At 47.6% G+C, this 25,706-nt stretch overlaps 1 protein-coding gene across 5 annotated transcripts in view; it reads left to right on the forward strand.

Moving 5' to 3' along the window:
- Positions 1-25,706, forward strand: part of RANGAP1 (Ran GTPase activating protein 1) — a 179,960-nt gene that overhangs the window by 150,984 nt on the left and 3,270 nt on the right. For 4 of the 5 annotated variants that reach the window (XM_030210516.1, XM_030210500.1, XM_030210526.1 and 1 more), the window contains exon 15: positions 7,196-7,317. In XM_030210516.1, the coding sequence (XP_030066376.1) occupies positions 7,196-7,317 (122 nt within the window). Of the gene's footprint in view, positions 1-7,195; positions 7,322-25,706 lie in introns of those variants that run through there. The other variant, XM_030210534.1, reaches the window with a different exon arrangement.

Genomic DNA, 25,706 nt, shown 5'->3' on the forward strand with positions numbered 1-25,706 from the left:
GAAGGGAAGGACAGGGAGAGATGCTGGACTGACCGTGTGGGTGGGAAAGGGAACTGAGAGAGAGCCGCGGAGTGGGGAGGAAATGGAGAGAGAACTGTGGGCAGGGCCAAAAGGGGAGAGAAAGATGCTGGACTGTGGACAGGGAAGGGGGAAATAGGGAGAGATGCCACTTGAGGGAGATAAGGATGGAGAGAGGGAAGTGAAGACAAAGGAAGATATGTTGGGTACAGAAAGAGAATGGACTTGGGGTGGAGAGGGTGGAAGGAATGAAGAAAAAGAGAGCGGTGTTAACTTTGTCCCTTTCTCCTGCACTCCCCAAGCATGCTTAGGGAGTGCCGGCCTCAGTGGCTGGAGGCACCCTGCTGACTTCCTCGCCCCTAAGGCAGCTCAAGGAGGAAGGGGGCTTGTTTGGCAGTGGATTTCTTTGACTGGTGGGGTTTCAGCATCCCCACCAGCAAAAGTGTGATATCTAATGTGGGGTGGGAAGGGAAAAGAAATGCGCCCCCTGTCCTCCCCCCCCCCCCCCCCCCCCCCCATGGACTGCTAGCTATGCTTTAATTGAACTGCAGCCCTACTCTCAAAGGCTTAGGTTTCTTTCCCCCCTCTCTCCCCCCCCCCCCCCCCCCCCCCCCCCAATCAGAATACCCAGAGCTCTGGGCCACAGCAGCAGAGGGCTAAGAAGTCCCAACCAGCTCCCCAGTCAAAATAGGGGATAAGATTTTGACTGGATCCAGGAGTGTATAGCCATAATAAACAAGCTGTTCTGGATGACCTACTAGTAGGAGGGAAACTGAATTTTTTTCCAAGCAAGATGGCCCCTTGTAACCTTAGATTAGTGGATTCTCAGAATAGTCCAGACAGGCTACACCCTACAGCAGTGGCGTAGCCAGACAGCCAATTTTGGGTGGGCCTGAGCCCAAATTGGATGGGCACAACATTTTTTTCTGCCCCTGTCCTACTCCCACATGTCACCCTCTCTCCTACTTCTATGTCCAACATTTTTTCTCTCTCTCTCTCTCTCTCTCCCTCTCTCTTCTTCTGCATCTCTCCCTCCCATCCCATGTCCAACTTTCTCCCTCACTCCTTACCCCCCTGTGCAGCAACTCTCGAAGAACTTCTGCCTGAAATTCTTCTCCCCGCTGCTGCATCGGTCCCTGCAGCATTCTTTTTTTTCGCCCGTCGCCGTCGCCAGCAGTGCTACGATTCACAGAGGCCGCTCCGCTCCCCCCTGCAGCGTCCATCCGGCCCTCTCTGACGCACTTCCTGTTTTCGTAGGGCTGAATGGACGCTGCAGTGGGGAGCGGAGCGGCCTCTGTGAATCGTAGCGCTGCTGGTCACGGGCAAAAAAAAAGAATACTGCAGGGATTGAGGCAGCAGCGGGGAGAAGAATTTCAGGCAGGCAACACTCCCGGCAGCAATGTTGTTGGGTTGGGGCGGGCCTAGAGCAAAAGTGGGTGGGCCTGGGCCCGTCCAGGCCCACCCGTAGCTACGCCCCTGCCCTACAGTTGGAAACAAACCTACCAAATTGTCTGCCAAAAGTGTCAAAGTTAAGCTCTCAGCACCAGGAATTGCTTACAAAGGAAATCTCCCCTTTTCAAGCCAAAAAGTGGTCAAGTCCATTTCACCAGGGCAAAAAAGGAAAGGATTATATTTCAAGTACCTCCTGTCACCAAGAAAATGGGGGATTCTGTCCCATTCTAGATCTAAGGCCCCAAACAAGTATCTGACAGAAATGTTCAGGATGTTTTCGCTGGGCACCCTACTCTCCATGATGCAGGAACAAGATTGGCTATGCTTTCTGGATTTAAAGGATGCTAATACATTCAGATACATTCCAGTCACAGGAAGTATCTGAGATTTCAAGTAGGGAAACATCACTACTGGTACTGCGTCTTGTCTTTTGCCCTTGTGTGAGAAGTTGCAACATCGTTACTGAGACTTGGAGTACATGTGTTTCCTTACTTGGATAATTGACAAAGCGCACATCAAAGGAAGGGGTGCAGGAATCCATGCACAAAACTATCTGAGTGCTAGGGTTACTAGGGTTTGTCATCAACTACTCCAAGTCCCATCTTGTACTAACCCAGTAATTGAAATTCATAGGAGCTCTGCAATACACGGCTTAGGCCAGGGCTTTTCTCCCAGTTCAGCTCATAGAATCTGTAACTTCTTCGGCATTAAAAGTTTGGCAGAGCCAGCAGGTATCAGCTCAGCAAATGTTGAGATTGCTGAGCCACTTGGCCTCAACTGTACATGTTACGTCCATGGCATGCCTCATTTTGAAGCCAGCCCAATAGACTTGAACTTCCCAATGATCTCAGGCCAACAGAAACCTAACAGATGTCATTACTGTCATGCTTTCCCTCAGACTCTTTGTCTGTGTCTTTATGACTCATTCATACCAATTTGGCCAAGTGACCACTATTTCAGATTCTTCCACCTCACAAGATACTGATGACAGATGGAAATGGGAAAAGGATTTAATATACTACTTTTCTGTGGTTAGAATCAAAGTGTTTTACGTATTATATACAGGTACTTATTTTGTATTGTATCTGGGGCACTAGAGGGTTAAGTGACTTGCCCAGAGTCACAAGGCACTGTAGTAGGAATTGAACTTGATGCATCCAACCTGGGCTACGGAACTCATTTATGGGCTCCACACCCAGAGTCGGTGGTCTACTCAGGAGAGCCAGCAGCAGATTAACCTAGAGTTACGGGCCATATGGAAAGCTCTAAAGCAGACTTTTCCAACCTTTTTCTATCAGGGGCCACATTTTATATTTTGTAACATTCAGAGGGCCAAAACACTCGTGCGCGCATGCACTCTACATGCTATTTCTGAGAATCGCATATTCTCCGCGGACAAGCAGGTTTATTTATTCTCACAAGTGGGTGACAATGACCCGTGTCATCCGGTCCAGGACTTATAGCAAGTATAAGTAGAGCTTTGTGGAGCGCGAGACACGCTGCACTGCACATTCACGCATGCCTTCCCACTTGCCGTGAGAACGTGGTCTCCTGAGTTCTTTTTCTACTAGTTTATTTTGCCTGGTTTTAAGTTTTTTTTCTTTTTCACCGTCGTTCGGCCGCTTTTAGGCCTTGACTTCAGGCGGGAATTTTCCCTTCATTTTTTGCTATGCTTTGCCTCTTTTTCAGGCACCATCACTTCATTTTATTTAGCTGAGGAAGTTTTTCCTTCCATGTCCACGAAGGAGAGGCTTCAAGCGCTGTACCTGGTGCAATCGGACAATCTCTGGGAAGGGCACCCATTCGTCATGTCTGCAGTATCTTCAGCCTGACCATAGCTCCACTAACTGTGTTCTCTGTCTTCGCATGAAGAACAGGACCCAGATTTCCAAGAGGTTTGATGAGAGAAGATTTTTGGAGCCAAGTCCGGTTCCTCAGCATCGACATTGAGGCAGGTCGTTACTTAGCAAGATATCTTGCTAACTGTAAACAAAGATCTAGAACTGCTAACATCATAACTAATGGTGTCAATCTCTTACTGATGAGAATGAGATTATTAAAGAATTTGAAACTTTCTACCAGAAATTATATTCCTCCACTTTATCTCCAAACATTGATAATACTGACTTGTTCATGCCACTTCTCTCTCATCTGACCCTAACGGATTCTCAGAATTCACAATTATCTGCTCCTATAACAGTAGAAGAAATTACATCTGCCATTTAGCTTCTTTTAAGGCCCCTGGACCCGACAGATATCCTGCCCAGTTCTATACATTTTCTTCTTCTCCCCTGTCTTCTATATTGTGTGACTTGTTTGTATACCTATTTATGCACCCCTTGGACCAGGGTAATAACGCTGAAGCTCAAATTTCTGTCCTCTGTAAACCTGGTCGTGATATCACCAGAGTCGCTAATTGCAGACCCATCTCTTTCCTGAATTTAAATTGTAAAATCTTTGCTAAAATGTTGTCCTCCCACCTGGAAAAAGTATTTAGTCACCTTATTTTTCCTGATCAAGTAGGCTTTATGAAAGGTCGCCTTATTGGAGACTGCTTGCACTTTCTGTTTCATCATTGGTCTGGCCCATAAACTCAGACAACTGGCCATTGCAATTTCATTAGATGCTGAAAAGGCCTTTGACATGGTGGAATGGCCACATCTCTTTAACACTCTCAAATGGTTTGGATGTACTGATCATTTTATTTTTTGGATACAAATTTTATATACCTCCCCCCAGTCAAGACTTAAAATAAATGATTCTTTATCAAAACCAATACCTTTATTTAGAGATACTAGACAAGGATGGCCACTACCCCTTTTCTCTTTAATGTAGCACTAGAACCATTGCTTATTGCCATTAGATCCTCACCCAGTATTTGTGGTCTCTCTTGTAATATGCTTGTGATCTTATTTTTCTTTCTCATCCATCTTCCTCAATCCCAAAACTATTACATGTAGTTTCTGTGATCTCCTCATTTGCAGGATACATTATCAACTGGGACAGATCTGAAGTGATGCCTCTTAATGACGTTGCTACTCTGGCGACATTGGACCCACAGACCTAAAATGGTCTCCTTCACAGTTAAAATACTTAAGGGGTCTTTTTCATAAGGATTATGATCATCTTATGTCTATTAACCTTAACTCCATATTTTTGAAAGTTGAAAAACTTATTAGTAAATGGTCCCCTATGACTGTGACTTGGTGGGGGCTGTATGGAGGCCATTAAAATGTCTCTTGTGCCTGTGGTGAACTACTATCTCAGTATGTTATCTAAACTTGCTCCTTCCTCCTATTAAAAAAAAAAACTTCAGAGTAAGATTTCCAGGTATCTTTGGAATAACAAATCTGCCAGAATTCTTTGAAAACCTTGTAAGCTGCCAAAATTGATAGTGGGATATGCTGCCATTCTGAGATATGGTACAGTATATTATGGATGACTTGTTCACTAGATTCCTCAGAATGTCCATTGTGGCTACTGATTGAATCTAACTTGTCACATCCCATTTCTCTACAGTGGCTTCCTTATGCTGCTAATTCTCTTATTCCTCATCTCCTCAATAAAAGTTTTTCTACCATTCAAGCTATTCATGTTTTAGATTCCACTATATCAAAAAATAGGTGGCAATCTTTTGATGCGCTGATATGGTACAACTCCAAAATCTGAACTCATAAAATACGTATTTTCTGGCCCACATGAATAGTCAGTGGTATTAAGAATCTTTATCATATTTTTGAAAATAATACTTTTGTATCCTTCTCGCAGCTCATGGAAAAATATCATTTACCTAGTACTGAGTTTTACAGGTGGTACCAATAAAAGCACTGCTTATTGCCTAAATTTTGCTCCTTTTCGTCTTGGACCCAGCAACAAGTCCCTATGGTATTTGAATTTGATTGGAGTGGCAATGAGAATGATTGAATTAACCTTTTAAATTTATATTGCATAAGGCTGCTTCTACCAGCCTTATGCAGTCTCTTTATTTCCTTTTTCATAAAGCCATATTACACTGTGCGAATTTAGAATCTTCAAATAAATGTTGGCACTGTAATTCTCATCTGGGAGACTTATGTTATTTTCCTGTTTTTGTATTCAAGCTTTTTGGTTAGCTGTATGGGATAGAATCAAAAATATTCTTCCCATCTCAACTCTCTTAATTATTATATATTGTTCTACAGAACTCCTGACAATTTAGATAAATGGCGATCCAAACTACTTGACATTTTATTAGCAGTCACTATCCAGATGATCTTACGTAATGGGAAATCTTCCTCTCTTTTAAATATCGCCTTTTGGTGGTCTAGTGTCTTTATGATACATAAATTTGAATGTAAAGCTTTTGAGTTCACCAGTAGGCACAATGTTGAAACAATCTGGTCCCCAATAGCCTCTTTTAAATCATGATTTAATATTGTTACTCTATTTACTTGCACTAATGAATGGGTTTCCTTATCTATTATATATATGTTTAACTTCTATTACTTAATTTCAGATCCTATATGGTTTCAAATGTACTATTGAAATGCTCCTTGGACTGCATGTTTTTGTATTTTCTTACCTTTGTATTGATTTATCTGTTTCTATAGAACGGGTAATGTTCTTTACTTGTGTATTTGATTACTAAATAAATAAACATTTTGTGAACTTAAAAAAAAAAAAGGCCACATGTCCATCAAGGTGGAAGTACACTGCACATTCTGGACTGCAGTAGATCCTTGGCCTTCTATCTGGAGTGAACTAAAGCCCATATACAGTCCACCCAGCTTTTTTGTTTCTTTTGACCCCAACAAGATTGGGGGTTATGCCCATTATCCATTTGGCTAGTGGACTGTATCTCCTTTTCTTACGCTGAGATGGGGCTGAATCTGGAGGGCCTTGTCACAGCTCACAATGTTAAGAACCTTGGCTGCCTCAGTAGCCCACCTGTGATCAGCCTTCATAGAGAAGATTTGCAGGGCTTCAACGTGGTCATCAGTTCACACATTAACATCTCATTACTGTTTAGAACAAGATTCCTGATGCAACAGGCAGTTTGGCCAGACAGTCCTTCAAAATGTTTCTGGGCTGTAGAATCCGACTCCAGCCCCATAGGCCTTTTTTGTTTCTGTTCCAGGCTGTCTTTAAAAAAAACAACATTTCTTTCTTGTTCTCAGTTCTTTGTTATGCCTTACTTGTTGCAGGTCATCTGTTTTTCTCTTTTTATTTCAGACAGCATGGCAGCTAGGGAGTCCCATCAGTGTGGATTCTTCATCTTGCTTGTCTTTACAGAAAGCAAAGTTACTTACCTGTGGCAGGTGTTCTCCAAGGACAGCAGGATGAATATCCACACTGGCCCGCTCACCTCTCCTTGGAGTTGCATTCTATCAGCTATAGTATTAGACTGTCTTGATCCCATTCGACAGGCAGGTGGGAAGGTGCACACATGCATGGTGCACTACCTCAAAGGTGAACAGGTTCCCATGTAGGGCTCCATCGGATAAGATCACCCATTAGTGTGGACATTCATCCTGCTGTCCTCAGACAACAGCTGTTACAGGTGAGTAATTTTACTTTCCACACTTGCCACTATCTAAAATGTGGTAATGAATATGAGTTTTACATGCTGGTGAAAGTTTCATGCAGATCTTGAGGCTGAGAATGTATACACATTTAAAGCTGCAAATTAGAAAGAAGAAAGATTCCTTGTTTTTATTTTTTTTTCATTCAACTACACTATATACAGAGTGAAGAAAAGATCAAGACTACCCCCAACTTGTGTGGCCCACTGATGACGCTAAACCATATTGTGCAGCAGGACTATTTCCCCAAGTCTCTCATTCCCATACTCCTCGCCTTTATAACAAAGTGAGTATCTGTTGCTTGTGGACTTGTACACAAGAGCCGTTTTTCTACTCTACTTTTATTTGGTATTTGCAGTTAATTTTGTTATGTTTCATAGCTATTATTATTGGATTTGGTTTTAAGTATTTCACTTTAATCAGGTTTGGTTGTGAGAACTATGGGACAAATGGTCTGACAAGCCAGACATGCACAGTGCCATTCTTAAATAAGAACCCACACCACTATGCATTTAGGCCTAAACTAAATGGAAGGTTAATCCAGATAGAGGCTGAAAATCACCACTATTAGGATATTTCATAGTGTCCCTACAGACTGGCACAGATGGGTTATGCACTTTGACAAGCAGGTGGAGACAGTGGACCACTAACTTCTGATTTCGGTTATAACCATTCTGTGCAGGCCTCAGAGTTAGTAGTTCTTAGTCTCCAGCAGATGGAGGACATGCAAACCTGTGCTGTCCTGGTCAGTTATTGGGGTTTGTAGACCTGTTAAGTGTCTTCTTTCTGTATTTAAAAAAAAAAAAAACCTCAATAACAACAATATCACATCAGACATGGACAAAAAAAAGGACTGATGCAGAAGGTAATGGGGAAGCAATGTGCCACTGGTGTAATGTACCCAAAAGATTTATCAATTACCTGTGTGACAAAAGAATCAAGTAAGGTTAGGCTAAGTGCACTTACATGGAGATGGCTGCATAGGATGTGGTACCTATGGTCCTTTATCCAGCTGAATGGCAACTTGAATTTTAAGGAGAAAAAAGGAGGAGGAGGGAGACAAAGTCCACATGGAACAGTGAGCATCAAACAAAAAAGTGAGGCAAATACCAGGAGGATATCCAATATGCAAGGACCTTTATTGGAATGCAAAAGTGGTGTAAATTTGGAAATGTCGATCAGATTGAAGTTGGTGAAGCCTGGTGAGGTTGGGGCTTCCTCTACAAGATAAAACATGTTAAATATGTATGCCAAATGTGGGTTTATTCTACCCTGCCAGCAGATGGAGACAGAGAGCCAATTTCTTTGCTGATGTCACCTCTACATATGCTGGTGTACCAGAGTAACTTGTCTGCAATCATCTGTCTCCAGCAGGTGGTAGCACACTTGGCAGGACTGGGGCAGCAGCTATGAAGCAGAGCTAGGTGACCATTCTGAGGTCAGCTTGCCTTTAGTGGAGCTGGGACTAAGTTGGGGGGGTCTGGCGTTCAGGGCAGTAGTCAAATTGGCAAATCATTCCTTTCTGTCTGAGAACTGGTCTCATTGTGCTTCAGTTTTCAAACCAGCTGTAAAAGCATCAACACATGAATACTGCTTTCTTCCACCATTTGGCAGGTTTCTGTCCCAACACAAGAGGCCTTTGGAGGGCGCCTTTTGGGGAGCAAGACTGTTAACCAGTGGCTCTTAACTAGTAAAGTTAATTTTTAAAAATTCCAGGGACTAGGGTAGCAAAGCCCCTTACTTGAAATAGTTGGCTTCTCTGGGTTCCAAATTTGCACTTCAGGAAACCTTTTGCTGCTATGGCAGCATCTACAGGATATTTTGCTACAACAGCAGAGGGAGGTCCCTTCACCTAATCCTGTTTGGGAAGGGAAAAGAGGAGTACAGTGGTGGTGGGGGATGAGACTGTAACTGACTTAAATTTTGGCTAAAGCAGCACCCATCTTGCCAATTCATTGCAACTCTGTATCAACATACTCAGTTTGTTGTTATTGCTTCCTGGCATCACACAGCATGATTACATAGTGGCAGTGCTTTTTTTTGTAGGAAAAAAGATACTGGTACTCATTATGGGTAACTTTAGGGGCGGGGTCACTATATATGGCTCTGCCCCCATGGTAGCCACCCCCCTTTTACCAGCCATGGTGCATATAAACAGGCATGCAGAACAGAGACAGCCTCTCTTCAAATTCTTCAAAAATCAACCTGAAATCCTAAGAAGCTAGACTCCGCATGCAGCACAATACCAGGCAGGGCCGGTCAAACCCAGTAAGCGGGGTAAGCACCGCAGGGGGGCGCCTGCCTTCAAGGGCGCCGCTGTGCCGCCATACCACGCCGCCCTTGGGGGTTTAAATCTTTTATTTACCTCCGTCCCAGCATCTGTGTCATTTCAAAGCCCTGCCCGTCCCTAGCCTTCCTTCCCTCCCTTCGTGAGTTTGTCCCCGCAGAATCTCGCCTTCTGATGTCATTTCCTCGAGGGCGGGACTCTGCGGGCACGAACTCACGAAGGGAGGGAAGGCTAGAGACGGGCAGGGCTTTGAAATGACGTGGCCGCTGGGACGGAGGTAAATTAAAAAAGACTTAAACTACGCAGGGTGGCAAGAAGAAAAAGGGGGATGTTGGGGGGAGAAGAGAGCGGGCAGGTGGCCATAAATGGGAGGGGGATGGGGACGAAGGAGAATCGTTGGACAGGGGCAGGGTGGGAGAAGAAAGAAAGGAGATTTGGGGGGGGGGGGGGCGCCAGATACCCTAGGACCGGCCCTGATACCAGGAAAACAAAAAGAAACATGATTCCTCTTATACGGTGCAAAATAAAACAGCAGATGTAAATTCTCAAATTGGACATATTCCAAACACTAAAAAGAAAATAAAAAAATTTTTTCTACCTTTGTTGTCTGGTGATTTTGTTTTTCTGATCATGTTGTTCCCAGTCTGATTCTGCTGCTCTCTCTGTTCTCTTAACTCCATTTCTAGGTCTTCATGTCCATTTATTTATTTCTTTACTTTCCTCCTTTCCTCATCATTTCTTGTCCTACATCCATAAGTAAAAGCTGGGTCCTCCGCAGACTTGATTGGAGAAGGGTGTACAATTGATCCAGCTTTTGCCTATTTTCTCCATCCATGTGCAGTTTCTCTCCTCTCTTTCATTTCCCTCATCTCTATCCATGTGCATCTTTTCTCTGCCCTCCCCTCCATCCATGTCCAGCAATTCTCCGAGTCCTCTCTCCCTTGCTCTCCCCTCCATTCATGTCCAGCGATTCTCCTTTATCCCCTCCATCCATCCATCCATCCATCCATCCATATCTGGCAATTCTCCTCTCTCCCCTGCCCTCTCTTCCATCCATGCCCAGAAATTCTCTTTTCTCCCCTGCTGTCCTCTCCATCCATCCATCTTCATTCTCCCCTGCCCTCCTCTCCATCCATCCATGTCTAGCAATTCTCTCTCCTGCCCTCACCTCCATCCATCCATGTCCAGCAATTGTCCTTTCTCCCCTTGTCTCCATCCATATCCAGCAATTCTCCTCTGCCTTCTTCTCTCTATCCATGTCCAGTGATTCTACTCTCCCCTTCCCTCTCCTCCCACTCATGCCCAGCGTTTCTCCTCTTTCCCCTGCCCACCCCTCCCCTTCATCCATGTCCAGCGATTCTCCTCTCTCTTCTGCCCTTCTTTTCCATCCATGTCCAGCAATTCTCCTTTCTTCCCTGCCCTCCCATCCACGCCTAGCAATTCTACTCTCCCCCTGCCCTTCCTTCTCCCTCTGCCTGCCTGCTTGAGAGTCTGGGCCAGCAGTAATCAGCCAAACAGAAGGCCCGGAACCAGCACTGAGGAGCCTTCGCGCCCAATTGCATTTGCTCAGGAAGTCCCTGTTCCGCTCTGTCTGACACGTATGCGTCAGAGGGGCAGTACCAACCGAGCCTGCCACAAGGGGACAGACTGGAATTAAGGCTGAGTGTGCTGGTGCCGGGCCGCTTGTCCTGAGTGATTGCGGGCCCAGACTCCTGAGCAGGCAGCAAGAAAAGAAATCAGGTACAGTGAACGTGAGATTTAAAAAATATGGACGGCGAACAGGAGATTAAAAAAGGTGCCGGTACGGAGAGGAAGTGACGTCATCGGGCGAAATGGCAGCCTAGTCCCGTCTCCTCGCGCCCGAAAAAGCTTTGTAATTCTGCTGAAAGGGGGAGAAAACGGCTTGAAAACGTCTGTCTGAAGCTTCCCTGGGAAAAAGGCTACTATGAGCAAAATACCCGCGACGCGCAAAAAGGAAGGAGAGCGGTCCGACAAAAACAAGGCCGGGAAGCCCGCCTAGCGCCCCGAGTCTCCCGACTGCGGCTCGCCTTCTGACTCTGATTCAGCCTAGTCTTTGGCAGAGACTCGCAACCCGCCCCCAAAAAAGGAATGTCAGGCGAATTGCATACATTTCTATCAAACATCCAAGAAGAAATCAAACATTCCAAAGATGAGATTTTGGAACGCATGGATTCGCTGAGCACAGCTCTGCGCGAGCTGGGGGGCAGGGTGGAAGATGCAGAACTTAAGCTGGAAGAGCACTCGGAGACACTGATTAAACATACTGCCTTGTTGCAAGAGCTGGAAAAAAAGAACATGGATCTTGAATATAAAATGGACGACCTTGAGAACAGGGGATGTCACAACAATCTCCGGTTTCGCGGAGTCCCTGAAGGGGGAGAAACGGAAGATGTTCTTACGATCACGCAAACCATGTGCGCAACTCTGCTGGGCCAAGAGGTGGGAGAGACACCGGTAGAACTTGACAGAGCTCATAGAGCGTTGGGCCCACGAAAGGACCAGCAGGTGCGTGATATCATCGTGCGCTTTCATAGATATGAAATTAAAGAGAAAATCATGGCTTGTGCAAGAAAGGCGCAGAATTTCAAATTTGGAGGGGCGAAGATTCTGTTATATCAGGATTTATCGCAGTATACCTTGCAACAGCGGCGTCAGATGAGACCAGCCCTGGATGTTCTACTTAAACATCAACTGCAATACAGATGGGGTTTTCCCTTTTCTCTGAACTTTACACTGAAAGGAAGTAAATACCAAGTGCACACACTACAAGAGGCTTGGGAGGCCCTGCACACAGCGGACTTGGTTAGCTCTTCGACTCCACCAGAAGAGATGGCACCTGTGACACGGGCCAAGTTCCAGAACTGGCAGCGTGTTTCCGGACAGGCCAAGAGGGGTAAACCTAGGCGCTGACTGGCTTGAAATGGAAGAGACGCATACAGACTATACACTGGGGTAACTTGTTTAAAGTTCAAGCTGTTTCTGTTTTGTTGCCGGCAGTGCTATAGATTTTGGGATTAAACTATCACCTCAATTCTCCGAGGACAAGCAGGCTGCTTGTTCTCACTGATGGGTGACGTCCACGGCAGCCCCTCCAATCGGAACACTTTCTAGCAAAGTCCTTTGCTAGTCCTCGCGCGCCGATGCGCACCGCGCATGCGCGGCCGTCTTCCCGCCCGAACCGGCTCGTGCCGGCCAGTCTTCTTTTGTCCGCGCTCGGTACGGTCGTGTTTCGCCGTTCGCGCCCCAAAGTTGACCTCGCGCGTCGTTTATCGACTGTGTCTTTCAAAAAAAAAAAAAAAAAGGTGTCGGAAGGGGACCTTTACGGTCTTCTCCCTTCCCATACTTCCAGTTTTTGCCCCGGTAAGTTTTCTTTCGTCGTCGGGGTAGGCCCTATTTAGGCCTTGGTCGAAGTTTTCTTCCCCCTAATTTTTGCGGTGCCTTTTTCGCCATTTCGAGTTTTGATCTCGCCGGCGCGATTTTTCCGCCCATGACATTGAAGTCTTCCAGCGGCTTCAAGAAGTGCACCCAGTGCGCCCGGGTAATCTCGCTCACTGACAGGCACGCGTCGTGTCTTCAGTGTCTGGGGGCTGGGCACCGCCCGCAGGCCTGTAGTCTGTGTTCCCTTTTACAAAAGCGGACTCAGGTAGCGAGATTAGCCCAGTGGAACGTTTTGTTCTCGGGCTCTTCGTCGGCATCGGCACCGGGAGTATCGACTGCATCGACGTCGTCGGCGCCTGGACCTTCATCTTCGCCCCCGAGTGCATCGAGGCATCGGCCCTCTGCATCGGGGCGTCATCGGAAGGCTGCGTCAGCGTCGGTGGTATCGAGACCTCCTCGTCTGCTGATGTCGTCGGACGGTGGTGCTTCGTCTGGAGTGCAGGTGAGGGCTGTCCATTCCCCTGCTGGTGGTGGTGAGCCTTCGGGTGGGTCTCCCCCCACCCTGAGGGCTCCTGCGGTACAGCCCCCCCCGAGACCGACCTCCTTCGGCCTCGGCCCCGAGGAAGAGACGGCTGGATTCTACGTCCTCCTCGTCGGTGCCGGGAAGCTCCGGTGACATGCTTCGTTCCAAGAAGTCGAAGAAGCATCATCACCGGTCTCCTTCCCGTGTCGGCACCGAGAGCTCTGGGTCGCCGAGGGAGTCGGCACCCAGTAGGCATCGGCACCGAGAGGACCACTCGCCCTCTGTTCAAGAGGTGTCGATGCGCTCCCCTTTGGACAGCCCGGAACAGCCTCCACGCCCGGAACAGACTCTGACATCAACGCCTGCATCGACTTCCATGCCTTTTTCTGCAGCCGCTCTGAACGAGAGCCTCCGGGCCGTTCTCCCAGAGATCCTGGGAGAGCTGTTACGCCCTACCCCTCCGGTACCGGGGGTGCTTGCGCCACTGGTACTGTTGAGTGAGGCGCCGGCTGGCCCATTGCCCGGGGTGAGGTCTCCGGCATCGGTACCGCGTGCGGTACCGACTGCGGTCGCCTCCCAGGAAGGCTCCCCGACTACGTCGGCGGAGGGAGCTTCGCCGGCGCGGGCGAGGGAGTCTACCTCTCGACGCTCCCACCGTGGCCGTGGTTCCACGGAGTCGAGCCGGGCACGGTTGCAGACACAGGTCCGTGAACTTGTGTCTGACACCGAGGGTGAGGCCTCGTGGGAAGAAGAGGAAGACATCAGATATTTCTCTGACGAGGAGTCTGAGGGTCTTCCTTCTGATCCCACTCCCTCTCTTGAAAGGCAGCTTTCTCCTCCCGAGAGTCTGTCTTTCGCTTCCTTTGTCCGGGAGATGTCTACGGCCATCCCCTTCCCGGTGGTTGTGGAGGACGAGCCCAGGGCTGAAATGTTTGAGCTCCTGGACTATCCTTCTCCACCTAAGGAAGCGTCCACAGTACCCATGCATCATGTCCTCAAAAAGACATTGCTGGCGAACTGGACCAAGCCATTAAGTAATCCCCACATCCCCAAGAAGATTGAGTCCCAGTACCGAATCCATGGGGACCCAGAGCTGATGCGCACTCAGTTGCCTCACGACTCTGGAGTTGTGGATTTGGCCCTAAAGAAGGCCAAGAGTTCTAGGGAGCATGCTTCGGCGCCCCCGGGCAAGGACTCTAGAACCTTGGACTCCTTTGGGAGGAAGGCCTACCATTCTTCTATGCTCGTGGCCAAAATTCAGTCCTACCAGCTCTACACGAGCATACATATGCGGAACAATGTGCGGCAGTTGGCGGGCTTGGTGGATAAGCTCCCCCCTGAGCAAGCCAAGCCATTTCAGGAGGTGGTCAGGCAGTTGAAGGCGTGCAGAAAATTCCTGGCCAGAGGGGTGTATGACACCTTTGATGTTGCGTCCAGGGCCGCTGCTCAAGGTGTGGTGATGCGCAGACTCTCATGGCTGCGTGCCTCCGACCTGGAGAATAGAATCCAACAGCGGATTGCGGACTCGCCTTGCCGTGCGGATAATATCTTTGGAGAGAAAGTCGAACAGGTGGTAGAGCAGCTCCACCAGCGGGACACCGCATTCGACAAGTTCTCCCGCCGGCAGCCTTCAGCCTCTACCTCTACAGGTAGAAGATTTTTGGGGGGAAGGAAGAGTGTTCCCTACTCTTCTGGCAAGCGTAGGTACAATCCTCCTTCTCGACAGCCTGCGGCCCAGGCTAAGCCCCAGCGCGCTCGCTCTCGTCAGCAGCGTGCGCCTCAGCAAGGCCCCTCGGCTCCCCAGCAAAAGCAAGGGACGAGCTTTTGACTGGCTCCAGCAGAGCATAGCCGACATCCAAGTGTCAGTGCCGGGCGACCTACCAGTCGGGGGGAGGTTGAAAGCTTTTCACCTAAGGTGGCCTCTCATAACCTCCGATCAGTGGGTTCTCCAAATAGTCCGGCAAGGATACACCCTCAATTTGGCCTCAAAACCTCCAAATTGTCCACCGGGAGCTCAATCTTACAGCTTCCAACACAAGCAGGTACTTGCAGAGGAACTCTCCGCCCTTCTCAGCGCCAATGCGGTCGAGCCCGTGCCATCCGGGCAAGAAGGGCTGGGATTCTATTCCAGGTACTTCCTTGTGGAAAAGAAAACAGGGGGGATGCGTCCCATCCTAGATCTAAGGGCTCTGAACAAATATCTGGTCAAAGAAAAGTTCAGGATGCTTTCCCTGGGCACCCTTCTCCCCATGATTCAGGAAAACGATTGGCTATGCTCTCTGGACTTGAAGGACGCCTACATGCACATCCCGATACTGCCAGCTCACAGACAGTATCTGCGATTTCAGCTGGGCACACGTCACTTCCAGTACTGTGTGCTACCCTTTGGGCTCGCCTCTGCGCTCAGAGTGTTCACCAAGTGCTTGGCTGTAGTAGCAGCGGCACTTCGCAGACTGGGGGTACACGTGTTCCCATATCTCGACGATTGGCTGGTGAAGAACACATCCGAGGCAGGAGCCCTGCAGTCCATGCAGATGACTATTCGCCTCCTGGAGCTACTGGGGTTTGTGATAAATTACCCAAAGTCCCATCTTCTCCCAGTGCAGAAACTCTAATTCATAGGAGCTCTGCTGGACTCTCGGACGGCTCGCGCCTATCTCCCAGAGACGAGAGCCAACAACTTGTTGACCCTCGTCTCGCGGGGGCGAGCGTACCAGCAGATCACAGCTCGGCAGATGTTGAGATTGCTGGGCCACATGGCCTCCACAGTTCATGTGACTCCCATGGCCCGCCTTCACATGAGATCTGCTCAATGGACCCTAGCTTCCCAGTGGTTTCAGGCTGCTGGGGATCTAGAGGACGTGAACCACCTGTCCACGAGTTTTCTCGAATCCCTGTATTGGTGGACAATGTGGTCCAATTTGACTCTGGGACGTCCTTTCCAAATTCCTCAGCCACAAAAAGTGCTGACCACGGATGCGTCTCTCCTGGGATGGGGAGCTCATGTCGATGGGCTTCACACCCAAGGAAGCTGGTCCCTCCAGGAACGCGATCTGCAGATCAATCTTCTGGAGTTACGAGCGATCTGGAACGCTCTGAAGGCTTTCAGAGATCGGCTGTCCCACCAAATTATCCAAATTCAGACAGACAACCAGGTTGCCATGTATTACGTCAACAAGCAGGGGGGCACCGGATCTCGCCCCCTGTGTCAGGAAGCCGTCAGCATGTGGCTCTGGGCTCGCCGTCATGGCATGGTGCTCCAAGCCACATATCTGGCAGGCGTAAACAACAGTCTGGCCGACAGGTTGAGCAGGATTATGCAACCTCACGAGTGGTCGCTCAATTCCCGTGTAGTGCGGCAGATCTTCCAGGTGTGGGGCACCCCCTTGGTAGATCTCTTCGTATCTCGAGCCAACCACAAAGTCCCTCAGTTCTGTTCCAGGCTTCAGGCCCACGGCAGACTGGCATCGGATGCCTTCCTCCTGGACTGGGGGGAGGGTCTGCTGTATGCTTATCCTCCCATACCTCTGGTGGGGAAGACTTTGTTGAAACTCAAGCAAGACCGAGGCACCATGATTCTGATTGCTCCTTTTTGGCCGTGTCAGATCTGGTTCCTTCTTCTTCTGGAATTGTCCTCTGAAGAACCGTGGAGATTGGAGTGTTTTCCGACCCTCATCACACAGGACGCAGGGGCGCTTCTGCATCCCATCCTCCGGTCCCTGGCTCTCACGGCCTAGATGTTGAGAGCGTAGACTTTGCCTCTTTGGGTCTGTCAGAGGGTGTCTCCCGTATCTTGCTTGCTTCCAGGAAAGATTCCACTAAGAGGAGTTACTTCTTTCTGTGGAGGAGGTTTGCCGTCTGGTGTGACAGCAAGGCCCTAGCTCCTCGCTCTTGTCCTACACAGACCCTGCTTGAATACCTTCTGCACTTGTCTGAGTCTGGTCTCAAGACCAACTCTGTAAGGGTTCACCTTAGTGCAATCAGTGCATACCATTACAGTGTGGAAGGTAAGCCGATCTCAGGACAGCCTTTAGTTGTTCGCTTCATGAGAGGTTTGCTTTTGTCAAAGCCCCCTGTCAAGCCTCCTACAGTGTCATGGGATCTCAATGTCGTTCTCACCCAGCTGATGAAACCTCCTTTTGAGCCACTGAATTCTTGCCATCTGAAGTACTTGACCTGGAAGGTCATTTTCTTGGTGGCAGTTACTTCAGCTCGTAGAGTCAGTGAGCTTCAGGCCCTGGTAGCCCAGGCCCCTTACACCAAATTTCTTCATAACAGAGTAGTCCTCCGCACTCACCCTAAGTTCTTGCCAAAGGTTGTGTCGGAGTTCCATCTGAACCAGTCAATTGTCTTGCCAACATTCTTTCCCCGTTCTCATTCCTGCCCTGCTGAACGTCAGCTGCACACATTGGACTGCAAGAGAGCATTGGCCTTCTATCTGGAGCGGACACAGCCCAACAGACAGTCCGCCCAATTGTTTGTTTCTTTTGATCCCAACAGGAGGGGAGTGGCTGTGGGAAAACGCACCATATCCAATTGGCTAGCAGATTGCATTTCCTTCACTTACGCCCAGGCTGGGCTGGCTCTTGAGGGTCATGTCACGGCTCATAATGTTAGAGCCATGGCAGCGTCGGTCGCCCACTTGAAGTCAGCCACTATTGAAGAGATTTGCAAAGCTGCGACGTGGTCATCTGTCCACACATTCACATCTCATTACTGTCTGCAGCAGGATACCCGACGCGACAGTCGGTTCGGGCAGTCAGTGCTTCAGAATCTGTTCGGGGTTTAGAATCCAACTCCACCCCCCTAGGCCCATGTTTGTTCTGTTCCAGGTTGCACTCTCAGTTAGTTGGTAAATTTTTTAGGTCAATCTCAGTTATGTCCTCGCCGCTGCGAGGCCCAATTGACCATGGTTGTTGTTTTGAGTGAGCCTGGGGGCTAGGGATACCCCATCAGTGAGAACAAGCAGCCTGCTTGTCCTCGGAGAAAGTGAATGCTACATACCTGTAGAAGGTATTCTCCGAGGACAGCAGGCTGATTGTTCTCACAAACCCGCCCGCCTCCCCTTTTGGAGTTGTGTCTTCCCTTCTCTTTGTCTTGCTACATATGAGACTGGCCGGCACGAGCTGGTTCGGGCGGGATGGCGGCCGCGCATGCGTGGTGCGCATCGGCGCGCGAGGACTAGCAAAGGAGTTTGCTAGAAAGTGTTCCGATTGGAGGGGCTGCCGTGGACGTCACCCATCAGTGAGAACAATCAGCCTGCTGTCCTCGGAGAATACCTTCTACAGGTATGTAGCATTCGCTTTACAGTCACCAGAATTATGTGATATTGGGTGAGTGCGAAGGGGCAAAAAAAAAATGCCGTGTAGAGGGAGGACATGAAGATGAAGAGATGTGTAATAATGATGTTTAGGGCGTTTTGGTAAGTTGAGAGGGATATTTGAATGGGAATGACTGGGAATGATGTTAGAAGTAGGCGGGGGGGGGGGGGGGGGGGGTTGTGCGACTGGGGTGCTGTGAGTGCGGTGAACAGCTTCCTCGAATCCCATCCAGAGGGATAGAGCCTCTGGGTGGTGTCAAAGTGGGAGATGATTGGGGAGGAGGGGGCAGGGAGAGGTAGGGAACCCAGCTTGAGGTGTAGGATGCATACCACTCATAAAGGGGCACGACGAGGTCTGATGTATGTGTTTGCTAACTGCTTTAATAACATAACATAATGGGCACAGATTTGAAAATATTATCCTATAATGTTAAGGGACTGAATATGCCACAAAAGAGGAAGAAACTTTACAGGGAGCTGCTTCAACTTAAACCACATATAGTGCTACTGCAGGAGACGCACTTGCGTCATAAGCACGAACGGTACCTCTCTTGCCCAGGTTATTCAGGAACATACTGTGCATCACCAGGGGCTTCCAAGAAAGGGGGGTAGCGATACTGATTCATGACTCCTTGGCAGCTCGGGTAGAGCAGATTAAAAAAGACCCAGGGGGACGATGCATCTTTCTGCATCTAAGCATGGACCAGGTGAACCTAACACTGGCATCAATTTATGCACCTAACAGTGGACAGGTGGAGTTCTTTACTAGAGTTCGGAACTCCTTGATCTCTTTTGTTAAGGGTTCCCTCATACTGGGGGGCGACTTCAATGCAGTGGTAAACCCTGGGCTGGATCGAACAGAGGCAGCTAGGAGGGAGAGGAACAAAGAATCACAAGCGTTGAAGTCCCTGGCATATTCCCTGGGGCTCTGAACCTGTGGAGACTGACACGCAGAGCGGATAGAGACTACACTTACTATTCGCATGTGCATGATTCATATTCACGAATTGACTATATCTTTTTGGAACACCGCTTTGGTAGAATGGGGCCCAGAAGCTGGCATTGGTAGTGTGACAATATCAGACCATGCCCCAGTGTGGGTTACTTTGCCAAATATTCGACCTGAAATTAAAGACAAGCGATGGACCTTAAACACCAGCTTGTTGCAGGAGAAGGAGGTGGTGGAGGGCTACAGAAAGATGCTAGACGAATATTTGGAGTTTAACGTTGACTCTGGTCCCCCAATGCATGTAGTGTGGGATGCTGTGAAGGCGGTTTCCAGGGGGTATTTCTTGAAGTTGGCCAGTACATGCTCAAGGGCGTGTAAGGCGCAGATAGCAGCCTGTTTTGTGAAGATACATCATCTAGAGCAGCAACATAAGGTTAATATGTCACCACAGGTGTAGCAGGAGTTGTGTAAAGAGCGGCTGAAGCTGGACTCCATATACTCGGAGCAGCTAGCATTGCTGCGAGCTAGACAGGGATTGAGGTACTATGAGTTTGCGAATAAAGCTGGACGCCTCTTGGCAATGCGATTGCTTAGACATCGAGTGGATAGAATGATCAAACAAGTGAGAGATGCTAAGAGTGACCTACTGTGTAAAGCTAATCAAATTCGTACACGATTTCGAGAGTTCTTCCAAGCCCTCTATGAACAGGAGATTAATCCTCCTTTGGAATCTATTGAAAAATATCTGCAAGACAGTGAGCTCTCTCCACAGGGAAATGTTGGAACAACCGGTCACTCCACAGGAGGTTCTAGAAGCCATAGGTGGTATGCCTTCTTGTAAGTCCCCTGGACTCGATGGCTTTCCTAACGAATTTTACAGGAAGTTTGCGCCCGAGCTGGCTCCATTGCTTGCGGAACTGTTCAATCAAGTGCGGGTCGGGGGGACTTTGCCTCAAACAATGCTTGAAGCCTGGATAGCAGTGATACCTAAGCCAGGTAAAGATCAGGGAGAGTGTGGCTCTTACAGACCTATATCTGTGCTAACTGCAGATGTTAAAATACTGGCAAAGGTGCTGGCAAACCGGTTGGCACCTTTGTTACCGACACTAATACACCCTGATCAAGTAGGCTTTGTATCTCACCGAAAGGCGATGGATAATGTTAGGCGCATGTTGGACCATGTATCTGGCAAAGAGAATTGTAGACCCTTATGTCTTCTCAGCTTAGATGCTGAGAAGGCTTTTGATCGGGTCCACTGGTCTTTCATGTACAAAGTGTTGGAGCGCTTGGGATTTGGCATAAATTTTCGAGGGTGGATACAGGCGTTTTACAACTTGCCTAGAGCCTGTGTTAAAACTAATGGAGGTCATTCTGACTCATTTACCTTGTACAGAGGCACACGACAGGGATGCCCCCTTTCCCCTCTATTATTTGCGTTGATTATGGAGCCTTTTGCTTCTAGGATAAGCCATGACCCAGAGATATCGGGGGTCCCAGTGGGTGGAAGAACACATAAAATTGCATTGTTTGCAGAAGATGTCCTGCTCTACATGACTAGACCTTTGTCAACATTCCCTAGACTTCTTCAGCTTATTGAGGAATACGCTGCAGTGTCTGGGTTTAAAGTTAACATGGCAAAATCTGAGGCTCTCAATGTTACAATGCCCACTGAAACAGTGGCTGAGTTAAAGGCGTCGTTCCCATTTCGATGGGCTCGTCGGCACATTAGATATCTGGGGGTAAATTTGACCTCGACTCTATCGGAACTCTTTTTGGCTAACTATAAAGAGTTGGTTAAAGTCATTGCTGCGGATATGGAGAGATGGAGCGAGCTGGAGACCTCCTGGTTTGGCTGGATAGCTATTATTAAGATGAACGTGCTGCCTCGTCTCCTATATTTATTCCAAGTGCTGCCTGCGATGATGCCCAGGCGATTTCTTGCTTCCATACAGGATCATATTGTGCGCTTCGTCTGGGCAGGAAAATACCCAAGATTGTCACGTGCCCTGTTGTACCAAGATCGGAAAAGGGGAGGGCTGGGGGTTCCGAACCTCCATTGGCTCAGGGGAAGGCAGCTATAGAATGGTACCAAGACTACCCAGACCGGCAGTGAGTGCACATTGAACAACAATCTTTGGGGCCTACGCCGTTGGGGGCGCTTATGTGGCTGCCGAAGCCCTTTCGTCGTATGAAGGAGGGGGTGTGCTCTTCAGTGGAGGTTACTCTACATTATTGGGATAAATTGTTTCAAGGGGGCCACTGTGAACTCTCTCATTTGGCCCCAATCGCATACAATCCCTTGTTCTTGCCTGGGACTATAAAAGGGGTCTTTACCAGATGGTACGGAGAAGGGTTGCGTACATGGGGCCAAATGTTTGACGGCACTACCCTGCTTAGACAAGCAGTCCTTACAGCAGAGTTTCCTGGGGTGAAAGGGGATGAGTTTGCATACTGCCAATTGTCACACTTCCTCCGCACTGCGGCAGTGCGCCTGGTGATCCAGAAGGAAAAAACTCCCCTAGAGGTGATTTGTGAAAGATCCACCACTTCTCGTGGCTTGATTGGTAGCCTATATGGGTGTGTCAGCGCACAGGTCCCGATCTACAGTACTCATAGGAGGGGATGGGAAAAGGAATTGGGAGTGACATTGGGTGATCGAAGATGGGAGAGAATTGAGAGAGAGGTGATGGGTGTCTCCACGTATGTACCACTTAAAGAGAATGCAGTAAAAGTACTATTCAGATGGTACCTAACGCCGGATCGCCTCGGGCGCATATACCCGACTCTGTCGGGCCTTGTGCTGGAGGGGGTGTGGTATGCGTGGCACCATGGGGCACATCTGGTGGACCTGCCGTAAAGTTAAAGCATTTTGGAGGGTGGTTCATAATAGGATGTAGAATTGGTTGGGGTCTTCTATCCCATGGGCCCCAGAGGTGTTCCTTTTCCCCACAAAAGTGGCTAGGTTAAAGCCCTGTCAACATCAGCTGTTGAAGCAGGTGACAAGTGTAGCCCGTGTGGTAATTGCTCAACACTGGAAACAACCGGGGATACCATCAGTTATGAAATGGCATAACAAATTGAAATATGTGTGTGAGATGGAAAGGCTGATAGCAGTTCGAAAGCATCAGACACATAAATGGCATATGGTATGGAAGCTTTTTATTGATGATGCAAACACTGTTTAGATCGTGAGTGCTGTTTGTGAGTTTCTGGAAATCTGTCATGGTTCATCAGTTGGGTGGGTAGAGAGGGAGAGGGGAGGTTGGGATAGGGAGGGTTCAAGAAAAAGGAGGGTCGTTAACTTTGAAAACTCTTATAAATATTGAAGTTACTAACAGATGCAAAAAGATGCTACGTTATATTGAAGAGCTGTACTACATGGTATTAATGCTATCTGGATTTAGATGTGATAATGTATTTACAGTTTGTAAAATCTTGCATCTTGTAAAGAGTGCATTTTCAATAAAGACTTCTTATAAATTAAAAAAAAAAAAAAAAAAGGTGCCGGTACACCATACCGGCACAAAAAAGCACTGCATAATGGATGATGAAAGATAAAGATCTGTAAAAGCTATCCAGTCTGCTCAGCAAGAAAAACTCATAGCATAAGGTATGATGCAATACTGCATATGTGTACTTGATCTTGATTTGTCTCTGTTATTTTCAGGGCACAAACCATAGAAGTCTGACCAGCACTGGCTTTGCTTCCCAATTACTAGAGTTGCCATCTAAGCACCTCTAAGTTTGTTTGGTTCCATTTCCATACAGGGTTCCTTTGTGTTGACCACACACATTTTTGAATTCTTTTACCATTTTCATCTCCACTGCCTCTGTGAAAAAGGTACTTCCTGACGTTATTCCTGAGTTGGCTTCCTGCAACCTCAATTCATGTCCTCTAGTTTGCCACCTTCCTGTCTCTGGAAAAAGTTTGTATATTAGTACCTTTCAAATATTTGAATGTCTGTATCATATCACCCCTGTCTCCTTTCCTCCAGAGTGTGCATCTTCATGTCATCAAGTCTCTCTTCATGCGTCTTGTGGTTCAAACCCCATACCATTTTCGTAGCTTTTCTCTGAACGGCTTCAAGTCTTTATGTCCTTAGCAAGATATGGCTTCCAAAACTGAACACAATGCTCTAAGTGAAGCCTTACCAACGACTTGTACAGGGGCATCAACGACTTCTTTCTTCTACTGGTTACACTCCTCTGTATGCAGCTTAGCATCTTTCTGGCCATGGCTATCACCATGTCACATTGTTTCGTTACCTTGAGATCCTCAGACAGCATCATCACAATGTCCCTCTCCCAAGCTGTGCTTACCAATTTCTCGCCTTCTATTTTGTATATCTCCTTTGGATTTCTGCAGTCCAGGTGCATCACACTGAACTTCGCATTAAATTTTAACTGCCAGACCTTTGACCATTCTTCTAATTTTTAGAGATCTCTTCTCATGGTTTCTTTTCCCTCTAGAGTATCCACTCTGTTGGTGATCTCCGTGTCATCTGCGGAAAGACAAAGTTTTCCTTCTAACCCGTCAGCAATGTCTGTCACAGATATATTAAACAGAATCGGCCCCAGTACTGACCCATAAGGCACTCCACTGCTTACCTTTCTTTCTTCTGAGGGAATTCCATTTACCACCACCCTCTGTAGTTTGTCGGTCAACCAGTTTCCAATCCAGTTCACCACTTTGAGTCCTAAGTTCAGCCCTCTCAGCTTCTTCATGAGTGTTCCATGAGGAACCATATTGAAGGCTTTGCTGAAATCCAAGTAGATTATATCAAGGTCTTGTCCTTATCCTATTCTATTCTCAGCATTCTCGTTTGTATCACCAAGGAATCTAAGCGAGTTGAAATAATAATCAAACAGTGTAGACAATACAGAATGTGCCCAAATCACAAGTTAAAATACTTATTAAATAAGACGGTTTTCAAGGCCTTGTGGAAATTCCAATATTCTGACAATGTTCGTATTTAAATTGGGATATCATTCCAAATTTTACTAGATCAATATACAAACAAACTATCAAGAAAACGTTTATAGCGAACATTTTTAGCGGTTGGAAAACCTAAACTCAGTGTGGAATAAAAATGTGATGATTTCCGCAGTTCTTTGGTCACGCAGTCAAAATAATCAGATTCATTTGGCAGGATTTTCCTTTGGTTAAACCATGTTGCCTCAGTTCCTGCAACCTGATGGATTCTAGAAAGTTAACTCTTTTTTCAGCAGTGACTCCCATTATTTTTCGTACCACCAGCACAAGGCTTACTGGTTAGTAGTTTCCCACTTCTTCCCTGTCCCTGCTTTTGTGACCACATCCGCTCATCTCTAATTCCACGGAACCTCTCCCATCTCTAAATATATATTAAATAAGTCCTGAAGAGGTCCTGCCAGGATTTCTCTGAGCTCCCTCAGTATTCTAGGATATATCCCCTCTGGCCCCATAGTTTTTGTCCACTTTCAGATTTTCAAGTTATTTGTAAACAGTTTCTTCCATGAGAGGTGAAATATCCACTCCATTCCCAGATTTACCCTCAGCCGCCAACCATGGTCCTTTACCATTCCTGTGGAAAGAGGCACAGCTTATAGAGATTTCTAAAATAGGAAGATTGAACTTCTGCTCATAGTTACTTTGAAATCTCATGTCTGTCTTTGCAGTGGCTATGTAGTGGTAACAGCCAGGAGACTTATGTAGCTACACCACTGGACAGCAGATCCTGTGTGATAAGGCTTGAGCAAATGGCCCTTCAAGGACAGACTACGTTTTAAAGGAAGAGCTAAATAAATTGATGAAGTACTTAATGGGAGTCTAAGCTTCAGACTGTAGAGTGCAAACATGGGGATGATTTTTGTATAATTATTTGCAGCCCAGGCCTGAGACTTTGGTTCAGGCTCCAAAATGAGAGAAAAGCTTGCAGGCCTGTGTAACTCTGATTTGACCTCCAGTGTTGTAGCACTGCAGAGAACAACAGGAAAGCACAAGGGTGGGGGTCTAACTGACAGAGTGACGTTGTGTTCAGCAACATGGTGGGAAAGGAAGGGTTTGTGGTCAGTACAGCCAGGTGTAAGGGAATTGCAGAAGTTTGTGGTTAAGCAAGCTAAAGATGAGAACATGTTCACAAGATAAAGCTACTCATTAGCATAGGCCAATCAGTGCTAACCATGACATTAACATAGATCCAATCAGATGTGCTTAC

The sequence above is a fragment of the Microcaecilia unicolor genome, chromosome 1 (assembly GCF_901765095.1).
Source record: "Microcaecilia unicolor chromosome 1, aMicUni1.1, whole genome shotgun sequence".
Lineage (NCBI taxonomy): Eukaryota > Metazoa > Chordata > Amphibia > Gymnophiona > Siphonopidae > Microcaecilia > Microcaecilia unicolor.